At 37.6% G+C, this 22,651-nt stretch overlaps 1 protein-coding gene across 3 annotated transcripts in view; it reads left to right on the plus strand.

Annotated features, from left to right (window-relative positions):
* gstcd (glutathione S-transferase, C-terminal domain containing) overlaps positions 1–22,651 on the plus strand; it is a 61,926-nt gene that overhangs the window by 7,781 nt on the left and 31,494 nt on the right. For all 3 annotated transcript variants that reach the window (XM_051898941.1, XM_051898923.1, XM_051898931.1), the window contains exons 4-5: positions 6,056–6,313; positions 11,724–11,817. In XM_051898941.1, coding sequence (XP_051754901.1) covers positions 6,056–6,313; positions 11,724–11,817 — 352 coding nt within the window. The remainder of the gene's footprint in view (positions 1–6,055; positions 6,314–11,723; positions 11,818–22,651) is intronic.

Here is a 22,651-nt window from a genome sequence, read left to right on the forward strand (position 1 = left end):
TCAACAATATCTAGTGATGGGCGATTTCAAAACACTGCTTCATGAAGCTTCAAAGCTTTACGAATCTTTTGTTTCGATTCAGTGGTTCGGAGCACGTATCAAACTGCGAAAGTCATGCCCACCAACTATTGAAATTTTGAAACATTTATCATGTAACAAAGCCTCGCTTACTGAAATCACATGATTTTGGTGCTCCGAATCCCTGGTTCGAAACAAAAGATTCATGAAGCAGTGTTTTGAAATCGCCCATCACTAGATTTTGTCATAAAATCGTTATTTTGTTTTTTTTGGTGCACAAAAAGTATTCTTGTCGCTTCATAACATTAAGGTTGAACCACTGTAGTCACATGAACTGTTTTAAATATGTCTTTAGTAGCTTTCTGGGCATTGAAAGTGTTAATTGTCTTGCTGGCAATGCAGGCCTCACTACGCCATTGGATTTTATCAAAAATATCTTAATTTGTGTTCTGAAGATGAATGAAGGTCTTACGGGTGTGGAACGACATGAGGGCGAGTAAGTGCTCAAGCGTTTTAAATGAAATTCTGTCATTAATTACTCACCCTCATGTCATTCCAAACCCGTAAGACTTTCATTCATCTTCGGAACACAAATGAAGATATTTTTAATAAAATCTTAGTGATTTCTGCCCATCTATTAACAGCTATGTAACTACCACTTTGACGCTTCAAAAAGTTCCTAAAGAGATCATAAGACTAATCCATATGAACTGAGCGGTTTAGCACAAATTTTTTGAAGAGACAAGATCGCTTCATATGATGAACAGATTTAAATGATGACAGTGAGTAAATGATGACAGAATTTTTATTTTTGGGTGAACTAACCCGTTAAGGTCCGTTCACACCTAGGACAGTAACTATGACTATAAAGTTTTTAGAAACTTTCTAATTCTAGGAGAATAGAAAGTCCACACCACAGCTATAACTATAATAATACAAACAAAGGAACAATATTGTTGGAATCCCTTTCAGAACGATTTTTTTCTAGCTCAAATAAAAACATTGACAGCCAATCATAATCCATCCCTGCTTATAATTAGACTCTTTTGGTTTGGTTGGAGGTGTTAAAGGAATTGAGTGCAACAGTTCCGGAGGTAAAAAATCCCCTTCATTTTCTCTTGATTTGATTTTAAATCTTTAAAGACAGACTTACTCTGAGCTACAAGATTGTTGATCGATGGTATATGCTTTTGTTGAAGTCGTCAGTCCAAATTAGTTCAACTTATTTTTTAAGTAATCATGTTTGACAGTGGAATTTCTGGTGAAAAATTACATTACCCACGATTCTGCGACGAAATCTCCACCAATCAGAGAATCGAAATGAGCAAATCGTGTCTCAAACTACTTAAATATTTGTAAATATCCATATTCTGCAGTAAGCTTAAGATGTTGTTTCTCTATATACAATCCGAGTTTAAAAAAAATTATATTTATCTGTTTTTAACTTGATTGTCATTCGCAATGCTTAATGTGATTGTAGTTTTTTCCCTCTTTAAATCCGTTAAGTACACAATACTTTTTTGCTTTAAATCAGAGTTTATAATGTTGTTAATAGCCTTCTATCTGACTTGGTTTATGGCTTATAACTCTTTCACAACAGCTTTTTTTTTAAATATCTGTGGAAGAAATTAATGGGAAAATACTTCCAGAACCAAGGCTGCTGAAAAAGTGTTTGATCACTGTTGTACACTATATTCTGGGTTCAGTAAAATTTAAGCTGAATCGACAGCATTAGTGGCATAATGCTGATTACCCTTCTTTAAAAAAGCAAAAAATCTGGATTACAGTGAGGCGCTTACAATGGGAGTGAATGAGGCCAATCCTTAAACATTAAAATACTCACTGTTTCAGTAGTATAGCCACAGGATGTTTATGTCCTGTGGCTATACTATTGAAACAGTGAGTATTTTAATGTTTAAGGATGTGTTATTGTGAATATAGTGTGAAAAATCACTAACTTTTTTTGTGTAAAGTTATATCCAATTTGACAATGTAATGCCATAAACCCTAAAATGACTGTTTTAACAGAAGAATTCGTGTGCCTTTATAAAATTATAAGCTTTGCATTTCTGCTCTTTAAATCCTCCAAAAATTGGCTCCATTCACTTCCATTGTAAGTGCCTTTCTGTAAGCTCCAGTTTCGCTTTTTTAAGAGAAAAGGAGGGATGAGCTAAAAAAATCTTCTTTTTTTTTTTTTTTTTTTTTTTTTTTTTTTTTTTGTGGTAATCAACTTCATGCCACAAATGGTGTTGATTCAGCTTAACTTGGAACTTGTAATATTCCTTTAATAAATAAAATCATGCTTTTTTAAAATTGTATTTACTATTTATCATTAGTTCAATTTTAATTAGTTATGCATTATGGACAAGAATGATACCTCAACCTCCACACAAAAGACATACTTTGCAGTGATCTCTAGGGAGCAGAATATCGTAGAGACTTTGTCCGTTCGGACACCCTGCTGTGTCTTTGAGGTGAAGTTTGTGTACGTCTGTCATTCCTTTCTCTTTCTCTCTTGCGCTTTTCTTTCTCCTCTGATCATTGTTCATTCTTCTCAACTCTGCTCCTGTCATTCTCTCGCTCTCGGCTCTCTGTGGTCAGCAGCGCATCGGTGCCTCCTAGTTTCACACTCCGTCTAGCATGTCTCCCTCCTTCTGTCCTCCTCATCCCTTTCTCCCCGTCTTTCCTCCGCAAACCGATGATAGGAGCGGCACAGCTCTGGAGCTGATCTCGGTTCAGTGGACACAACACTTTGATGGGTTACTTAACGCACAGCATCTCGTTGTCAGTGTGCATTTTTTAATATGCATTCATGCTGTTTTAGAAAATTCCACAGGAGCGCAACATACACATCTTGCCTATTTGCCATAATGATTCTACATTTGTTTTCTGAAATGTGACCTCAGTTTTTACTTCTAAACTTTGATAAATGCCTTTTGTTTTGTTTTTTTGTATGTCTTTGGACCCTGATGTCTAATAAAAATATATAATAATTGATAATAACAAAAATAACTTAAAAATATCTGCTCCTTTGTGCAAGGAGGAACAGGGTAAGCACTGCCAGAACCCTACAAAATGACCTCCAGCAGGCCACTGGTGTGAATGTCTCTGACCAAACAATCAGAAACAGACTTCATGAGGGTGGCCTGATGGCCCGACGTTCTCTAGTGGGCCCTGTGCTCACTGCCCGGCACCGTGGAGCTCGATTGGCATTTGCCATTGAACACCAGAATTGGCACCACCACTGGCGTCCTGTGCTTTTCACAGATGAGAGCAGGTTCATCCTGAGCACATGACTGAGGTGAAAGGGTTTGGAGAAGCCGTGGAGAACGTTATGCTGCCTGTAACATCGTTCAGCATGACCGGTTTGGTGGTGGGTCAGTGATGGTCTGGGGAGGCATATCCATGGAGTGACGCACAGATCTCTACAGGCTAGACAATGGCACCCTGACTGCCATTAGGTATCGGGATGAAATCCTTGGACCCATTGTCAGACCCTATGCTGGTGCAGTGGGTCCTGGGTTCCTCTTGGTGCACGACAGTGCTCGACCTCATGTGGCGAGAGTGTGCTCGCAGTTCCTGGAGGATGAAGGAATTGATACCATTGAATGGCCTCCACGCTCGCCTGACCTAAATCCAATAGAACACCTCTGGGACATTATGTTTCGGTCCATCCGATGATGCCAGGTTGCACCTCAGACTGTCCAGGAGCTCAGTGATGCCCTGGACCAGATCTGGGAGGAAATACCCCAGGACGCCATCCATCATCTCATTAGGAGCATGCCCTGACATTTACAAGCACGTGAGGGCCATACAAACTACTGAGTACCATTTTGAGTTGCTGCAATGAAATTTCAGCAAAATGGACTAGCCTGCTACATCATTTTTTCACTTTGATTTTCGAGGTGTCTTTGAATTCAGTCCTCTGTAGTTTGATCATTTTCATTTCCATCAAACGATGTTGCATCCTTTCGTTCTTAACACATTACCCAGTCCATATCAGCATAAATATCCAGCATGATATTTTTCCCCATTGAGATCTGATGTGTTTTCAATCAAAGTGTTCCTTTAATTTGTTTGAGCAGTGTGTGTGTGTGTGTGTGTGTGTGTGTATATAAATATATTATATATATATATATATATATATATATATATATATATATATATAATATAAAATATACAGTGCTCAGCGTAAGTGAGTACACCCCCTGTGAAAAGTAACATTTTAAACAATATCTCAATGAACACAAAAACAATTTCCAAAATGTTGACAAGACTAAGTTTTATATAACATCTGTTTAACTTATAACATGAAAGTAAGGTTAATAATATAACTTAGAGAACAAAATTTTCAGTTTTACTCAAGTTAGGGTGATGCAAAAATGAGTACACCCCACTGAAAGTCTCTGGAGCAAAGCTAAATTTTAGACTACAAATGTCTAATTTAACAAGAATTCAACAACAGGTGAGTCTAATTATTCATAACACAGGTGTCCAGCAGACAGTTGACTATAAAAGGGTGTTAAAACCCCTTCCAATTTCATGCTGTCAGCAATGGCACCACATGGAAGAGAAATGTCACAAGACCTGAGAAAGAAAATAATTTCTTTACACCAGAAGGGTTAAGGCTAGAGCAAAGCTTTACTTTTCAGTCAGAATACTGTAGCAAAAGTTGTACAAAAATTTAAAAAAGATGGAACTGCAACCATCTCACAGAGACATCCAGGTCGTCCACGGAAGTTAACACCTCGACAGGAGCGTCTGCTGATGAGAAGGGTTGAAGAAAATCGGCATACAAGTTCACTGAAGTTATCTAAAGCCGTAGAAAGCCAAACTAGGGTGACTATTTCCAGTGACACAGTACGGCGTACACTGCAGAGGAATGGCATGCATGGGTGCCGTCCACGAAAAGAAGCCTCTCCTAAAGCCCAAGCACAAAAAAGCCCATGCTGACAAAGATGAAGACTACTGGGACTCTATACTCTGGAGTGATGAGACCAAGACAAATGTTTTTGGAACTGATGGCTTCAAAACTGTATGGCGTCGCAAAGGTGAGGAATACAAAGAAAAATGCATGGTGCCTACTGTGAAACATGGTGGTTGCAGTGTCCTAATGTGGGGCTGCATGAGTGCTGCTGGTGTCGGGGAGCTGCATTTCATTGATGGCATCATGAATTCACAGATGTACTGCTCTATACTGAAAGAGAAGATGCTACCATCACTCCGTGCCCTTGGTCGTCGTGCACTGTTCCAACATGACAATGGTCCTAAACACACATCTAAGGCCACTGTTGGATTTATGAAGAAGAACAGGGTGAAAGTGATTCATTGGCTCCTGATCTGAACCCAATCAAACACCTATGGGGAATTCTGAAGAGACAAGTTGAGCATCACTCTCCATCCAGCATCCAGTCTCTAAAAGAGGTCATTCTTGAAGAATGGAAAAAGATATATGTTGCAAAATGTTGCCAACTTGTTAATTCCATGCCTAGAAGACTTGCTGTCATTAAAAATCATGGAGGCCATACAAAGTACTAGATGTAGTAGTTTTTGTTGTGGGGTGTACTCGTTTTTGCATCACCCTAATTTGAGTAAAACTGAAAAATGTGTAATCTAAGTTATATAATTATCCTTACTTTCATGTTATAAGTTAAACAGATGTTATATTAAACTTAGTCTTGTCAACATTTTGGAAATTTTGTGTTCGTTGAGGACTTATTTAAAATTTACTCATTTACGCTGAGCACTGTGTATATGTGTGTGTGTGTGTGTGTGTGTGTATGTATAAATGATGTATAAATATTTAGTAATTTATATAATATCATTTTTCTTTTGCATTGCAATAAAGGGAATATGTTGGGAAAATGTGCTCAAATGTTGCAATACAAAACATGTTTAGAAAGCTGTAACATTCCTAAATATGGCCATCATTTTATTAATGCAAAAAGTAATTTCATATATCAGTTTTATTCACAGGCATATGAGATATGAGGCTTTGAATATTACAAGTATCATGTCTTTGATTAAATCACTCCAGGTCTCCCTCCAAAAGCACACCCCCTCCACCCTATCCCATCTGCCCTTGCTGCTGAGATGGTACCAGCGTGTGCAGGAGCTCCCCAGCGTACTGAGGGCCGCAAAGGATTGTGGGATGGCCCTTTTTACTCTCAGCTCGGTTGACCCTTGCCCTCCCAAGCCAGAGGCCCCACGATCCAGTGGAGCAGAGCAGGAAGGCCCTGAACGCAAGCAAGAGCCCTTCATCGGGGGCCCGAGGCCAACTCTCACCAAACTGCAAGTAATTGAATTTCACTTGCTCTCTTTTTCTCCCGCTCTCTTGCTCTTTTATTTTATTCTCCTCAACTCTTCCCTCTCACGGAAGGAGATTACACATGCCGCGCACAGAAGCGCTTCTCTTTGCCACTTCACTAAACCTGTCAGTGGCAAACTCACATAATCCCTAAACAGCGATCTGCTCTCAATACGTTCAGTGCTGTGCTCTCGTCCCTTTACGGCAGCCCTGTGTGCCACTGCGGGCCTGAACCGTGATGATAAAGGATTTATGCACTCCAGCGAGGCAGAACAGCAGCCGTACTGACTCGCTCTTAACTGATGGGACTCCCTGCCACTTGATACTTTAAGGAGGCTGGTATTACGGGGCTGTCTGACTTCGACAAGCACTGCATGTTCTTTCAGCTGTGAGTCTGACATTCATTAGTTGTGGTAAAGAATATGCAGAGGGATATAACAGATAAACTTTAATATACAATGAAATGCTTGCATTTATCATGAAATGCCCTAATCCATAAATAAAAGAAACATTCATGAGCTTTATTTAAAAAGAAATGAATTGTGATCATAACCTAATTTCATGCTTTAAAGGGGACCTATTTTGCCTCTTTTTACAAGATGTAAAATTAGCCTCTGATGTGATGTGTATGTGAAGTTTTAGCTCAAAATACCCCATAGATAATTTTTTTTATAGCATGTTCAAAAATTGCCACTTTTTGGGGAGAGCAAAAACACTCCGTTTTTGTTTGTGTCCCTTTAATTGCAAATTCAAGAAGAGGGTGGAGCTTAAAGAGCTCATGCAACAAAACAGGACAGTCTCACGCACTGAAAATGTCAGAAACTGTCAGTAGCGGTGTTCAGTTTGAACCATAGTCGTACAATGATGCCTACAGAGCCAGAGAATATATGCTGCATGGAGATAAAACATGTATAGTTTAGTTTAATTAAGGTTATAACTTACGTTGTCATCTTGCTTTTATCGACTATTAGTACAAGCCTGTTGTAGCGGACCCCGTCCGAATGATGGCCAAAACTTTACTGATGAGTTTTATGCAGATCAAAAGAAACAGGGCACATTTTTGCTTATTTTCCTTCATAAAAATAAGGTATTAAATAAAATATAAAAATTTTGCAGTTCTTCTCACTTTTGCAGGTCATAAACTTAAATGGTACCATTGCTATGTTCACAATTTAAAAAAAAATTGTGAACATAGAGTGTGTTGCCACTCTTGCAAGTGGCAACTACAAATGCCAAAAATTGTGTTAAATTATATAGTTATTTTTTCCCACTAAATTTTCCACGGTAACCTATCTGTACAATGTATACACTACTGTTCAAAAGTTTTGGTGTCAGTACAATATATATATATATATATATTTTTTATTAATACTTTTATTTAGTAAGGATGCATTAAATTGATCAAAAGTGACAGTAAAGACTTTTACATTGTTCTGCAACTGTTTAACTGTTCAACTTTCAACACTGACAAAAAATGTTCTTGAGCATCAAATCGGCATATTAGAATGATTTCTGAAGGATCATGTGACACTGAAGACTGGAGTAATCATGCTGAAAATTCAGCTTTACCATTTCAGAAATAAATTACGTTTTAAAATGTGTTAAAACAGTTAAAATTATAATCATATTTTTCTATATAACTTATGAAATAAGTGTCTTGGTGAGCATAAAAAAAAAAAACTTTCAAAAATATTAAAAACCTTACTGACCCCAAACTTTTCATTAGTGGTGTAACCAGGTAAGTATTAGGCTTTGTTTTTATTCAAAAATTTTGAAAGAAGACATATATCACTAAAAATATATCAGGTGAAGTATATAGATTTATTTATTTTATTTGAAATAGAGAATAATTAAATGAGTTTGATATTTTAGTCCATTCATTTTATTATAAAAAAGAAGTACCGGTTTCATCCATTTTCATTGTCTTCAGGAATCCTATATACCAAGTTTTCATGTTATTGATGATGTATTATAACAAAACTGAAAGAAATGATTATTTTCTCACAGTTCACCTAATTCCATTTTTCTTCTTTTCACAAACAGAAAATCAGTTTTTCAAACATGTTTGTTCTGAAAAGTGGGCTAACGTTCAACCACAAGTGTAAGATGGAGTTTGTTCTTAAACAAAAGGAACCATAGTGACTCTATACCAAGCCAGTCAAGCATCTAGACATGTGTGAAACATTTAACTATATTAACCAGGGTTAGGGGCCTTTTTTTCTTTTTCAACAAGAAAAACTAGTAAAAAGTCAGTTTTTGGACATATATGATGGCAGTGTTGTTTTCTTTTATTGTGGTAAAAAATAAATCCCTAGACATATGTGGACATTTAAAAATGTCTAAGGACACTGTCAAATGTATATCAACATTTTTTGGTATTACCAATGTTTCTACACCGTCAGCATACATTTAAGGGCTGTTACTTATGTACCTCTGTACTATTTTGTGCTTTCCCCACCAATTTTAAAACTTTGTATTACAGCACTTGTAATATTACTGTTTCTTTATGATGAATCACTTGCAGACACTTTTGTTTCCTCACCTTTCCAGATAATAATGCACCATTAAGGCTGTATTACATGGAAAGCTCAGCTTGTGGCATCATCACTGTCCTGATGAGTGCTCTGTTTTTTCCCCCCCAGAGGAACCGCTGATTCAGTCCATAACCTCCTGTGCAGTCTTTTGCCTCCTTATTCAATTTTCCACCACTTCCATAGCAGTCCTGCTGATTTACCCAGCATCTAACCGGCCCACAAACTCCAACAACACTTCATCCCCAGTGCAGAAATCTGCCGATAATGAGTAAAGAGCCTGCAGTGTTCTCATACACTTCTGGCGTACGACTCCCACAGGAGAGGCAAACAGAGTAACAATGCTGGGTCTCTATCCTGTCTGCCCCGGACCACAATGCTAAAGTCGAGTCCCCAGCAGGTGATAAAAACGCACAGCTGCCGTCTAGTTTTCAGGCCTGCTGCTGAACTTCCAGCTTTTGTGTGTGTGTGTGTTTGGTGTTTGCCACCTCTGGCATTCAGCTACTATAAATCAGATATTTCCCGTCACGCTAGTGGATATCAATTTGGTGTGTGTGAATGAGTTGGAGCTCAGCAGGCTCTCTTAATGCATAGCAGTCCGCTGGGATTTTCCAGGCTGCGTGCTTTCTGCTTTAGGTCTGCTCTGCAGCTGTTGCTGGTGGCTCATTGCTTTGGAGCAAATGACATTTTCATTCACGGAGCCAAACCTTATGGCCAGCCTGGATTTGTAATGACAGAGCAGCAAACAGAGATGCACCATCACTACAACTACTGTTTACCAACCAGAACCAGACCTGTTCAAAATCAATGACCAAGAGCATCTCAGGAGCTTGATTTGGTGGTTTGAGAGATGTAATACTGTTTTACTCAATTAAGTCTTTGCTAAAGAGTGTGATTAGGCAGATTAACTATATTCACAGTCTGTTTTGATTATATATTGTGGATTTCTGCATGTCTAGAAGGCTGTGTTGACCAATCAGAAGCCAGGACTGGAACTATCCATTTCGTTATCTTGATTTTGGACTGGCTGGAGTGATTTTTAATCATTTGTGGGATTCTAAAGTGTTTGTTGCAAAATTCAAGTGAAAAATTGCAAGAAATGTAGATGCAAAGTTCTGTCATGAAACTCTAGATGGCGCAGGCTGATTAACTCAACCTGCTTGCAGTCACACCATAGGGCACAGCTGATTGGTTCCTGCTGTATCGGTAGCCATTGAGCTCAACATTCAAATACTTGGTTAGCATTTGCCTTAGCAGTGCAACGCGCTTTCAGAAACCCTCCACCTTCCCCAGCTCCACCTGCTATGGGTAATTCATGTATGCTATATTGTGCAGCAGCAGCATGTCTTATTTGCTCACAGCTGCGTGTCGTGTATGTATTGGCAGTAGCAAGTCCAAACATATCAACATTGTCATACGCATTACTATGCCAAACACTCTGAGAGTTCAGTATTCAGTATTGCAGTATTATAAGAAATAAAAAGCAGTCCATTAGTTCACTGGGTTTTAGTATGGTTATAGTAACATGTTTTTGTAGATTTCTTTTTCAATTGTGTTTTCACTTTACTGAATTCGTAATTCTTATGACCTTAGAGACATTTTTGGTCTAGAGACGTAATATTTAAATACTTAAGAATGTTGTAGATAAATCGTTTTTACACAATAATTTTTTTAAATTATTTTTGAGTGGCAGATAGTGAAGTAAAAGCACCTGTAAAAAAAAATTCTGTTATATTTATTTAAAAAAAACAAAACCAAAAAAAAAAACTATCTGCTCTGTTTGCCAGAAATTCACTGTAAAAATACTGCGACAGTTTCTCTGGTATTACACAATGGTGGATGTATATTTTATTTAACTTTTAAACATATATTTCATTAAGTTATATAATGTTAATATGCAGAGTTCAACTACAAATATCTGCTCTTTACCTTAAAATGTACTGATAACCACCATAATATTACAGGTATGCAATAGAAAGTCACACGATGAATCAGAGTTCATTGCAAGTGCACAGGGTGAAATACACCATCACGTAAAAATAAGTAGAAACAAAACTACTTAAAATAGAATCATGTGTGATGTGTCAAACAGGGACTTCTGGAAATGTCCTTTTACTGTTATTCACTGTAAGTGTTTTGTGTTAATGCAGTTTTTCACTGTAATATGGTAAAGTAACTTAAAGTCAACCTTTTTTTTTTTTTAATATACAGTGTTTCCTTTCAGATATAGTGAATGAGCCATAGTCTACGACTTTCTGATTCTATGGTTCTTTGCATCCTCTTTGAATCTTGAATACCTGAACTGTTCCTTTAATTTCTTATTGTTTGTACATTTTAAGCAAAAAGTCTTTCCTAAAGGTTTTAACACCAATCTCACTCTGTCTTCACCCAGTTCCACATGAGTTTGTTTGATCGTGCAGGTTCATTTCATTCTAAACAGGTGACTAACCTTATCTCACCAAACTGGTGAAGACTTGCTTGTACTAAAAAAGGATCCTATAAAACCCCCAACACAACACCATATATTTTTCCTGTGTTCTGTAGCATTGCACGTATTAGTTCTTGGTTTGCACCTTATTCTCAATGAGGAATAATTGTCATAGCACACTTTTTAACCTTGTAGGTCTTTTTGATGATTAGGTACCAACTAGAAAAATGTAAAATTAATTACAGGACTTCAACCTTTAAAGTAGTTTCTAAAGTGGGATGAACTGCTCTGTAATGGGTTCCTGATTTAATTAGCACTTTGTCTCAGGTGTTCTGAGGAAGTGTGAGAAGTAGTCAGCTGCAGTAAAATGCTGTTGCCTGGAAACTTCTGTCGGGAGTCTATGATTTAACCTGCGTTTATGTGTTCTTGTGTCCTGCAGGAAAATGGGATAGACGCTGTTTATACCGCTCACCCTTGCCCGTCATGGACTGTTGATTGGGAGAGCCTACCGATGGCCGTCAACCCCACTGAAGGTAACCTTGGGTGTATTTTCCAAAAGAGGAACACAACCCTATACTCCAATAGTGATAAGCATCTTTTTGATTCTTGTATTATTAAAATAATTTTTTTGTAGAACCATTTTGGTAATCATACAGCCAATGCATTTGTATTGCCCTTTTCTTTCCTCATCTCTCTATATTCTACATGTCAGTAAAACCTTGTTATATGTATAATTTCCATCAGCCAATCCTGTAAGGATGTTGAGAATTGTTTTCCCGCTCTCTAGTGTATCAATTTTAATCCACTATGCATGACAAGTAATACACTTGTCAAAGAAATAACACTATTCCTTGGTTTTCTTGATTTCATTTTCAACTGTTGCTGCTTCAGATAGTGACTATAAAGGAACTGGCTTTGGTATGATTTCAGCAATTGATGTACTGGCAGCTTTAATGTCTATGATTGATGGGCATCAACTTTAGCATATAATACGTCATTCAAAATCAGTTACGGACCATTTTATCTCCTACATCCAGGCATTGCTTTGTCTTTTTGGAAGAAAATTTATGCTATATCTGTAAAAATGCGTTTCTGAGCAGAGAGTGCTCATGCCTGTCCTGTGTCATGAGCACTCCGCTGCCGTGTTCTGGAGTCTTAACTAGCTCAAACAGCAGGCAGCTGTTTTTCACCAGGAATGAGCAAGATGCCAATCACCTCGCACAGACCGTGGAGTGAGCTCCGTGGAGAGACAGAAATCCAGTTCGTTTAAAGAGTCTGGAAATAATCCTCATCGACCTACGCCCCTGAGAGCATAATTTACTTGAGTCAAAACCTACATATAATTCCTGTTGGTAAGAAAGAAACAAAAAATAAATACAATTGATTTCAGAGTTTGTGCTCTAGAAATTTGGTACCTAATTTTATGCTTTAGTAGAATTGGATTGTAGTGCATGACATGTATGGATTGCATACATTGCATTGCATTGCTTAGAAGACAGCAGCATGAACATTCTTCAAATAGTCTTTTTCTTCTATGGATGAATGGAAATACAGGTTTGGAGTTACATAAGTGTAAAAAAAGTAGATCGTTTTGGGATAGGGATAGTTTTGGTTGAACTATGCCTTTTAGTCTGTCCCTTTTAACCATCCCATATAGCACATTCAGTGTACTGTTATACAATGTAACTGCTTTTTTGCTGCACAGGCCAAGGTCAATAGAGAGTGTCATGATTTTTCATCTCTCTCAAAATAACAACTGATTCATCTTCCATTTGCATTCTAAAATTGCTTATTATTTGAGGCTTTTAGGAGATTTTTTTTTTTTTCAGTTCAGTGCAGTCTGTAGTGAACTTCCATTGCTCTGTTCACATTTGCATCAAACTGTATTTTAAAGATGAACTCCCAAATGAGAATAAATGATTGTCTGCAACGTGCCGTGAAGACACAAATTCCCTGGACATTTTAGATGGTCCATGAGTCATGTTGCCTTTTTGCTGCTGATTTTCTAGTGTTTCAGTGCAGGGCCCTTCAGAGAAAACAGTTCTGAGAACAAGTCACACACTGAACATAGGCACGTAGGTGAACCCCCACATGCAAAAGTATGTTGCTTTTATTTGGTACCATCTTTTTATTTTACTATAGTGGCTCTGTCTGTCAGCATGCGCCCACACATGCCTCACTGTAATGTCTTTTCAAGTGCTGAATCCATGAGCAGTAACAGAGAGAAGGTGTAAAAACAGAGAGGCCTGTGTATGTCCTGCTGTTTGTTATGAATCCTCTAACGCTTCAGCGCTCCACTAATCGCTCCTGTCGTCTTTCAACATTCAGGTAACCCATGGAGAGAAGACAAGCTCCATTGTTATGGGATTGTCATAGTCGGCAACTGTTGGAGAAAGTGGATCAGCAGTCTGCCTGCACCACCCAAAGCTCTGACTCTAGAATGGTTGTATCCTAACTTTTAAACCAGATTACTCAAGCAGACATTTAGATGTGTAGTCAGCAGATCCTGCCTTCCCACACACAGGAAAACATTTTTCCTGAGTGTTAAGTGCTGTCCAGTAGATCTCCTGACTAGAAGATGGTGTAGGAGTGCCTCAAGGCACTGTGTTGGGCCTCTCCACATTGTTGGACTAAACGTTGTCTTTAAATGTTCCCACTATGTGTGTAGTGGTAACCCCTAGTTTTCATTAAGCATTCAGAGTCCCTTCTGGGACATTTTCTGTTTTTCTTGTAATATTTTTACCCGCATTTAGTTGTTTCAGGGTGTGTTAGCGTCAGTGTCTGCGTCATTGGATAAGATGTTGGTACGTGGGCACATCTATAGAGGAGCTGTCGTATGGACAAGATTACAGAGTCCTGTTTCATTCGGGAGATTGGCTTTGCCACTAGAGTCTTTAGAAATTTTACATGCTTTATTCCCAAAAAGGCAGTGATATGAATTTTACATTTGTTGGCCGTTTTCTTTGGGAGCCATTTTAGCTAAATATTTAGACGTTGGTAAGACTACCGCAACTACCACCCACATTTTGCAAGCCACCTCCAGAGTGCTGATAAATATTGTTTTAAATTGAGGGCAGTCTGTGGGAGGATTGCATCGCCAGGGTGTCTATTATGCAGTTTGTCGAGAGCGGGAGAGAGAACTAGTTGCTGTCACCACTACAGAGCAGAGAGAAGCCCCAGGGGCCACCTGGGAAACGTGGTTGGCAGTGGTGCCTTGAATGTGAATTCATTTTGACTGTCAACACCGGCCCTGTTGAGCTTTAAGAGACTCCAATGTGTTTAGGTGGGAAGGGGACGTTTACATGGGAGGCACATTCTGGACGCATCTGTCTGTTTTGGCAGCTACTTGTCTGAAATGCTTCATCTCTAGACAGTTTATGGCCATAGAGGAGGGAAGTTCAAATGAAAGCCTCCAGAGCCTTCAAAGATGCATTATTGCTCAGTCACATTTTTGAATGACTTAGAAATGTCTTCTAAACCTTCAAAGACACACGCTGCTTCATCTCAAGAAGCCAGACTTTGACAGTTGGCAAATATTCGGTCCATACTACATTTTAGACCGGAAGAGACCATCTTAGCTGACTTATAAAAGTGATCAGGTGCCTTTTTATGTGATGTAAGGGCGGATAAATCTGAAATCGATAATACCTCTGTAAGAGGCCGGCACACAACCCTGTAGCAACCTTGCAAACATGGCTTTGTTTCTTGATGACTCAGAATAACCTTTGCACCCTGGTTTTTGGAAACTGGAGAGCTTAGTCTGTTAGAATTCAACCTGTTCTTGGCATTGTAATGTGCGATTTGCTTCATTGCAGTCTGAGGCAGAGATTACATGCAGCTTCACCCATTAGTGCTCACTTCAGTGGCTTGGCTGTATTAACACGTTTAGAAGCATTGTGAAAAATGATTGTGGCTCGATTTATACCTGAATTAGTCAGTGTTGTTGCTCCCACTTCTCAAAGTACTATTCACCATTCAGAGTTGAATTGAAAATGCCTTGTATATTCCAGTTCAGCTCCTGAATTTGAATTTAGGCAGTTAAAATTCGAATTGAATACAAAGCTGTAGAATTAAAATAAATTGAAATATATGTATGTGTGTATATATATATATATAACTATTTTTAACTGAATGTTTACTTGACAAAGCCTTAATTGCAAGGTTTGAAAAAAAAGTTTTGAAATTTTTAAAATTTATAGGCCTTACGGACAGAAGAATGGATTGTTAAATTTATCTGAAATGCTGCCTATGGTATATACATTTGTACTTGGTTTATATATTTCATTATCTGTTTTTTTTTTTTTTTTTACAATTACAATTCAAAAGTTGATCCTTCCTGTCATTCAAATTCAACTTCCTGTGAATTGAAAGGGAGACAGTTATCTGATTCTGACAATTTTCTGGATTCACCAGATAATTTAAGACGAAGGTCCTACTTTTTTCGCATGTGCCAGCTACAAATGGCACTTACCCTTCCAGGAGCCGATATTTTATTCAGTTTGATTAATTGAGCCTCCATTTCTTCATTTAGATTGGTTCAGTTAATCAATACCAATTAAATGTTGCTGTCAAAGCTGGCTTGCAGTTTTGCCGGTCCCAACTGGAGATTCATCAGCACTTTCTCAACTTGGTAGCAGTTCTAATATAGCGCACTCCAGAGAGCTTTAAATGAGTTTTACTAATTGATGAAATGTTTGAGTCATGTATTTGAGGGCAATACAGCAGTCCTTTTTATTTGCAAAATGCCACTTAATAAATATTCATGCGTGGGTCCCACTTTATATTAGGTGGCCTTAACTACTATGTACTTACAAATGTACTTATTGTGTTCATATTGTATTTCAAAACACTATTGCTGCTATTGAGATGGGTTACTGGTAAGGTTAGTGACAGGTTTGGTGGTATGGGTCGGTTTTAAGGGTGGGTTAAGGTGTAAGGGATGGGTCAATAGTGTAATTATAACGTAATTACAGAAATTAATTACATGCGGGGTTTTTTAAAATATAAATACAATGTAAAATCATGTATGTACACAATAAGTGCGTTGTATCAAATGATTAATTTAAATGTAAGTACATAGTAGTTAAGGCCACCTAATATAAAGTGGGACCCATGCGTGTCACTTTCTTAACCTGGTAATGTTGTTTTTCTCATTATGTGAAGATTTTTTTTTGGTTTTGTCCCATATTTACACAAACATCTATTCTTATGCAGTGCTTGGGTGCCGATGGTTAATTTAATTTATGCCGGTGTTATAATTTGCAGCCTGGTTACAGTGTGAAACAAGCATCTCTTCCACTCTCTTCTCAGCCTTTAGATTGTTCTAGTTAATTTTCATGCTGTTATTCTATTGTCATTCTGAATAATACATTGGATCAGGTCACAAAGACCCCGTAAATTAAAGTGTTATTTGCATTTTTTTTTCTTTGTTTGTCCTTCTCATCTCACTTTCTCTTCTATAATTTTACTGTATCTTTTCTTCCCTTTCAGGTTCTCATTTCATACGCAACGTCTATAGTTAACCATCATCCTTCAAATGCTGACCTCCACCTGTAACTCCTGTCTAGCTGTCAAATTCATTTTCTACTTGGGTATACTGGATTCCTACTCTCAAATGAATGACTGTCAGGTTTTTTTATACACCATTTGTGATGAAGAGAAGACTCAATTAAAGACTTTACTTCTGAGTTCAGTTGAGTCTGTTTAGAAGAAGTCACATGTAAAATTCCTCTTGCTTTCTCACCTCTTTGTTCTGCTAAAGATGCTAGTGCTAAACTGCAAAAAAAGCACCTAATTATCACTTACCCCTTCTAAGGGGCTGTGAAGAGTTTTATTGAGACCCATTTGAGTTAGTGCTCTATGGTGCGGTCTTATTTGGTCTTAGCAATTTGGGAGCGATCTTTTTTTTTTCCCCTTTACTTTTAAGAGCTGAACAAAAAAAGCTGAGGAAATTGAAGCATCTTTTGCTTGTATACTGGGCTTTTTGGCCCCATTTGTGTCCTTTTTTCAGATGCTAAGCCTTCAACTGTTGACATTTCTTGAGTGGTGCAATATAGGCCTCATTATGTTTAAACGAACAGCGAAAAGCCAATGCCAGCTTCCTTGTTTACCAAACATAGTTGTTGAATTGACATGATGTCAGAATCTTCCACTTTTCCTTTTTTTCCTGACAAAAACCTTCTTTGCAACCCAAGTGATGACTGCCATAATCTTTTTGAGGGCCTTTTTTTAGTTATATCTATCACTGCTTGAATTTATCTTAAATATTTCCAGACGTATCACAGTTAGTGAGTTGCACACCATTTCTTTTTTGTCTGTCACAATGCAGGTGCAAAAAGATGGATATAGGTCTTTCCTGGAATGTGCTGAGTGTAGTTGTTGTCTTCAGGTGTGACAGCTATTTCCTGGAGTTCAAACATCAGTCAACGTCAGTTCAGAGAGCTAGTGCTTCACTTTAAGTTCTCCGTTGAATGATAACATGATGTTAAAGGCAAGATAGAGCCTCAGTTGCAGTTCTTCTGGGCTTTTTTCCTAAGTCACACTTTGAACAAAACTTTGCGCCAAGGTAAACAAGACTTTTTTTTTTTATGGTAGGGTTTATGGAACAAAGATGAAATGAAAGCAAAACCCATCTAGATTTACTTGCTGCACATTTCATATCATTGAAGGTGTCTCATCACCTTTGACAGGCATGTCTTCACAGGGCGGTCAACCCCCAACGTGTCTGTTTTCCCAACACCCGGCCTCCCTTGCAACTCAAGTGTGAATTCGAAACTCTTGGGTATGGTGAAGCTGTGTTAGACAAACAGAACAACTATTATACACATCGCCGTGGAACAATGTAATCTCTGACGTGTTGTTTGAAGGTGGTGTAAGGGTGGTGTTTGGTTTCACAGGCTGTATTTACATTTCTCCAGACTAGGCATGTGTATGTTTTGGCGGCGTCTTTGTCTGACATGAACCCACATACTGAAGGTACGCATGAGGACATCAGTGTTATCATAGCTGTGTTGGATTGGGTGTTAAAAACTGATTATTTCCTGGGGAAGTAGTGTAGTGTGCGTTGAAGTATAGGGGTGTATGGGTGTTCCCAACTAAATGGCTTTGTCATAACACTTATCTGAAACCTGCAGTAGCTTTTAAAGCAGTGTTATTTAAATTGGCCACTTATTTCATTTTAAATAGCAAACCTCCTCTAATTGCACCACTTAATAGTGGATAGTATTTAATAGTGGAATAGTGATCTTTTTATAGATGTTTTATAATGAAAAATCATTTTGCTTAGTCTTTCAAGGAAATTTTTCTAGGATGTTTCAAGTGTTCGAACTACTATGTAAATACTAGAGTCTACATTTTATAACTTCCATCCTACACTAAAAAGACCCTTTTTTGAAGTTAATCGTCTGTGCTTTTGTGAAATATACATTTTTCATTTCTTTTAACAATAGATGTAGTTATGCTCATATTAATCTTTCATCTGAAAATTCAGCATTTGAGAGATTCAATCTGCCTGAATAGTTTTGAGGTTAAATGATCTAATTTATTTGTCATTGGATAATAGTGATCTGTGAATTTATTGATTGTTGAATATTAAACATTTTATGTCTATTTGTAAATGGCAGATATGTGAATATAGTAATTATTCTGCAATAATTTCTTCAATTTTCGTCATTACAACTGAAAAGCCTCAGTCAAAAACTTGGTATAGAACAAATTTGGGGGGAATGTGAGATTTGAGCCACACCGCTTTCAGTAAAGAGTCCCATGTGACTTGGAAGCCGTAGGATGAGTGCCTAGGCTCCAGCGTCTATAAAAATTCTCTGTTTTCTTTCTCAGACAGAGATCATTTCACAGGCCTCTCTTAAATCCTGACTTAAAGCCGGGCTTCTCTGTACCCGTAGTTTCTTGCTCATCTTTCTGTGAGAGTAAAACATTTCTCGATCGGATAGTTCCTGTCAGAACTGGAGTCATTCTGGCTGAAAGGGCATAAATCCCTGCAGGCTTTTGATGATTCATGCTTCTGCATCTAGCAACCCAGGTGGGTCGCTCTTTTGGACGTTTTTGTCAAATTAGGATCCACTCCTTGTCTTGACAGTTCAGTTGCGTGCAGTGAAATAAAGGTGCAAAGTCCTCTGGAGAGAATGTCAGGTTGCACAAATCAGTTCGTATTTTCTTTCCGCACTCCCTAATGCCTGGTTTGCCTTGCTTTTTTGTTTCACTAATAAACCGAAGAGCTACTTGAATCTCTTTACTGTGTCTGTTCCCTGACAGCACATCTATCTGGAGATGGGTCTCCTTCTAGCTCGCCTTCACCTCACTCTTCTCTCTTCATCTTTGAAAGAATGAGATGCACACGTCCGTCAAACCCAATGAGGTCCATAATAGTTGGTGAAAGCTGCCGCAGGACCCTTAGAAGTATGCAGTGTGACCTTTGCCAAGCAACTATCCTGAGCGGAGATGTCAAAAGCTGTAGGCAAGGAAAAACATAAGTCCATTCCATACTTTTCAAAGCCTTCCAAAAACAAATCGGGCACTTGTAAACATCATTTCTATAATGAAATGTGTGATTTTTAAATATTTCTTGTTAAAATCTTATTTCATAAGAATATACGCTAAGTTTGACTGACCATCAATGGTGAAAGATGTGTCCATAATGGTCTACTTGCGACATCAAACAGCAAAAACCGGATTGTGCTTACCAGACCTCGATCTCTTCCAAGAGATTGTTTCCCTCTTTCACACCATGTTCTTGTAAGAGTGATATATGAATTGTGTTGGTGGAAAAAAACATTTTTCTACATCTTTTAAGCCCAAGAGCAATTTGAGGTTGAGGTTTTGCAGTAATTTTGGCTCTCTTCAGAAACACTGCAGTGATTTTGGTTGCCCTCAGAGCGGCGGTCAGGGAACATCATGTCAGGATGTGAAACACATTATTTTCAGAACCACTGCTATGAAGGATCAGAATGAAGAGGGACTATTGATTAGCGTCAACATTTTCTGGTCTTTGACTAGCATAATCTTCCTTACTGAAGGCCAAATTGTTATATAAGTGTAAGGTTTCTTTTCAGTTTACTAAGTGTTTTATATCTTCTCTTTGTTCAGGCTCAATTTTAACAGTGCCTCTAATTTTAGATGGTCAGCATAATCAGATGTGTTTATGAGTCTTCGTCTCCTGTATCCTCATTTGGAATTGACCATAGGAACTTTGTCTTTGTAAATGTCTAACAAACCTGAACATGTACATTTCTGAGAGAACTTAAAGCCAGCACTGGTGTCCATACCTCAACCATGTCAAATACCTATTACAATCAGGGTTTGAAATTAAAACCGCCAACCCAGCAAATGAGGGTGAAAATCCACTGTGGCGGGTAACCCATATCAACACACTAGCCAATTTGGCAAGTTATTATTCATAAATTATGTTCTAACACTTTGTATCAAATCATTATCAGAGCCTTAGGATTGCCTTAGGAGAGAATTAAGAGGCTACTTTTAACAACCCATTCTCATAAATGCCGCATGTCCAAGACTTTTGGGCAAAAAGCTCCCTAGAGTCTTTATTGCTATGTGCAGGGAAACTCATGGCAATTATAAGAAGTCACTGAGAATTTTGTTTTTATCTCCATTTCATTTTATTTGAATGGTATCCGTAAAAAGTGATTGTCGGAAAGCTGAAAGCAATTCAGTGATTCAGAATCAGATTTAATAATAAATATATTAAAATATTATGTGACTGATAATCTGGTTTATTTCTGATATTTTTGTTTTGGCTAGTTCTGAATGGCTGGTAACTTAATTTAGTGGCCAAATTGGCTGGTAAGTGGAAAAAGTTCATTTCAAACCCTGATTGCAATTCATTATTGACTGAAGGAAAAATGTTTGGCTTATAAGATGTAGACTTCTTAGCTTAGTAACACGACTAACTAGATTTAATAAATATCAATTATATATAATAATTTATTACATGACTCCATTGCAGTGGTTGTCAACCTTTTTGACTCAAAGGCACCCCATATTTCTTACATGTACTTTTTAAAAATTACAGAAGTTTCAAAAACTAAAATTTCTAGTTCAACATTTATAGGTTATTTATACAATTCACTCACTCACTCACTCACCCATTCAGTTATTCATTCGTGCATTCATTCACTCACTCATTCATTAAATTATTCATTCATTCACTCTCTCACTCACTCAATCATTCAATTATTCATTCACTCACTCACTCACTCACTCACTCACTCAATTATTCATTCATTCGCTCACTCACTCACTCACTCAATTATTCATTCATTCACTCTCACTCACTCAATTATTCATTCATTCACTCACTCACTCAATTATTCATTCACTCTCTCACTCATTCAATTATTCAATTATTCATTCACTCACTCACTCATTCGAATATTCATTCATTCACTCACTCACTCACTCAATTATTCATTCACTCATTCACTCACTCACTCACTCAATTATTCATTTATTCATTCATTCACTCTCTCACTCATTCAATTATTCATTCATTCACTCTCTCACTCACTCATTCAATTATTCACTTACTCTCTCACTCAATTATTCATTCATTCATTCATTCACTCTCACTCACTCAATTATTCATTCATTCATTCATTCACTCTCACTCATTCAATTATTCATTCATTCATTCACTCACTTATTTGAATATTCATTCATTCAATCACTCACTCATTCGAATATTCATTCACTCTCTCACTCATTCAATTATTCATTCACTCACTCTCACACACACACACACACACACACACACACACACACACACACACTTATTCATTCACTCACTCACTCATTCGAATATTAATTTATTCACTCACTCATTCATTCAATTATTCATTAATTCACTCACACACACACACACACACACACACAGTCATTGAATTATTCACTCATTCATTCATTCACTCACTCACTCACTTACTCACTCTCTCACTCACTTACTTACTCACTCACTCACTCACTCACTCAAAAATAGCAATTTCCACCTGTTAAAATATTTTAGAACTTGACATAACTGGAAAAAAGTGTTTTATTAATTTTACTGATTTTCCAAGGCTGTGAGAGCCCTGATTCTTAACTAAAAGTTTAAGGTAACAAATTAAAATAAGAAATATGTCAGTTTCCATCTTAATCTTTTACCTTATTTAGTAACTAATTTAAAGAGATCACTGTTAGTATAAAACATTGGTTGTTTTAGGGACAATTGGGTCCATTTTACTTTGAGAGCTTCAAGAATGTTCTGGAACTCAAGTTTCAACAAAGGCTCTTCACAGCATCAACCCTGTTTACATTGTGATCTCTGAGATATTGTCGTCCGAGACACAGAGCATTGCT

The sequence above is a fragment of the Ctenopharyngodon idella genome, chromosome 1 (genome assembly GCF_019924925.1).
Source record: "Ctenopharyngodon idella isolate HZGC_01 chromosome 1, HZGC01, whole genome shotgun sequence".
NCBI classification, from domain to species: Eukaryota; Metazoa; Chordata; class Actinopteri; order Cypriniformes; family Xenocyprididae; genus Ctenopharyngodon; species Ctenopharyngodon idella.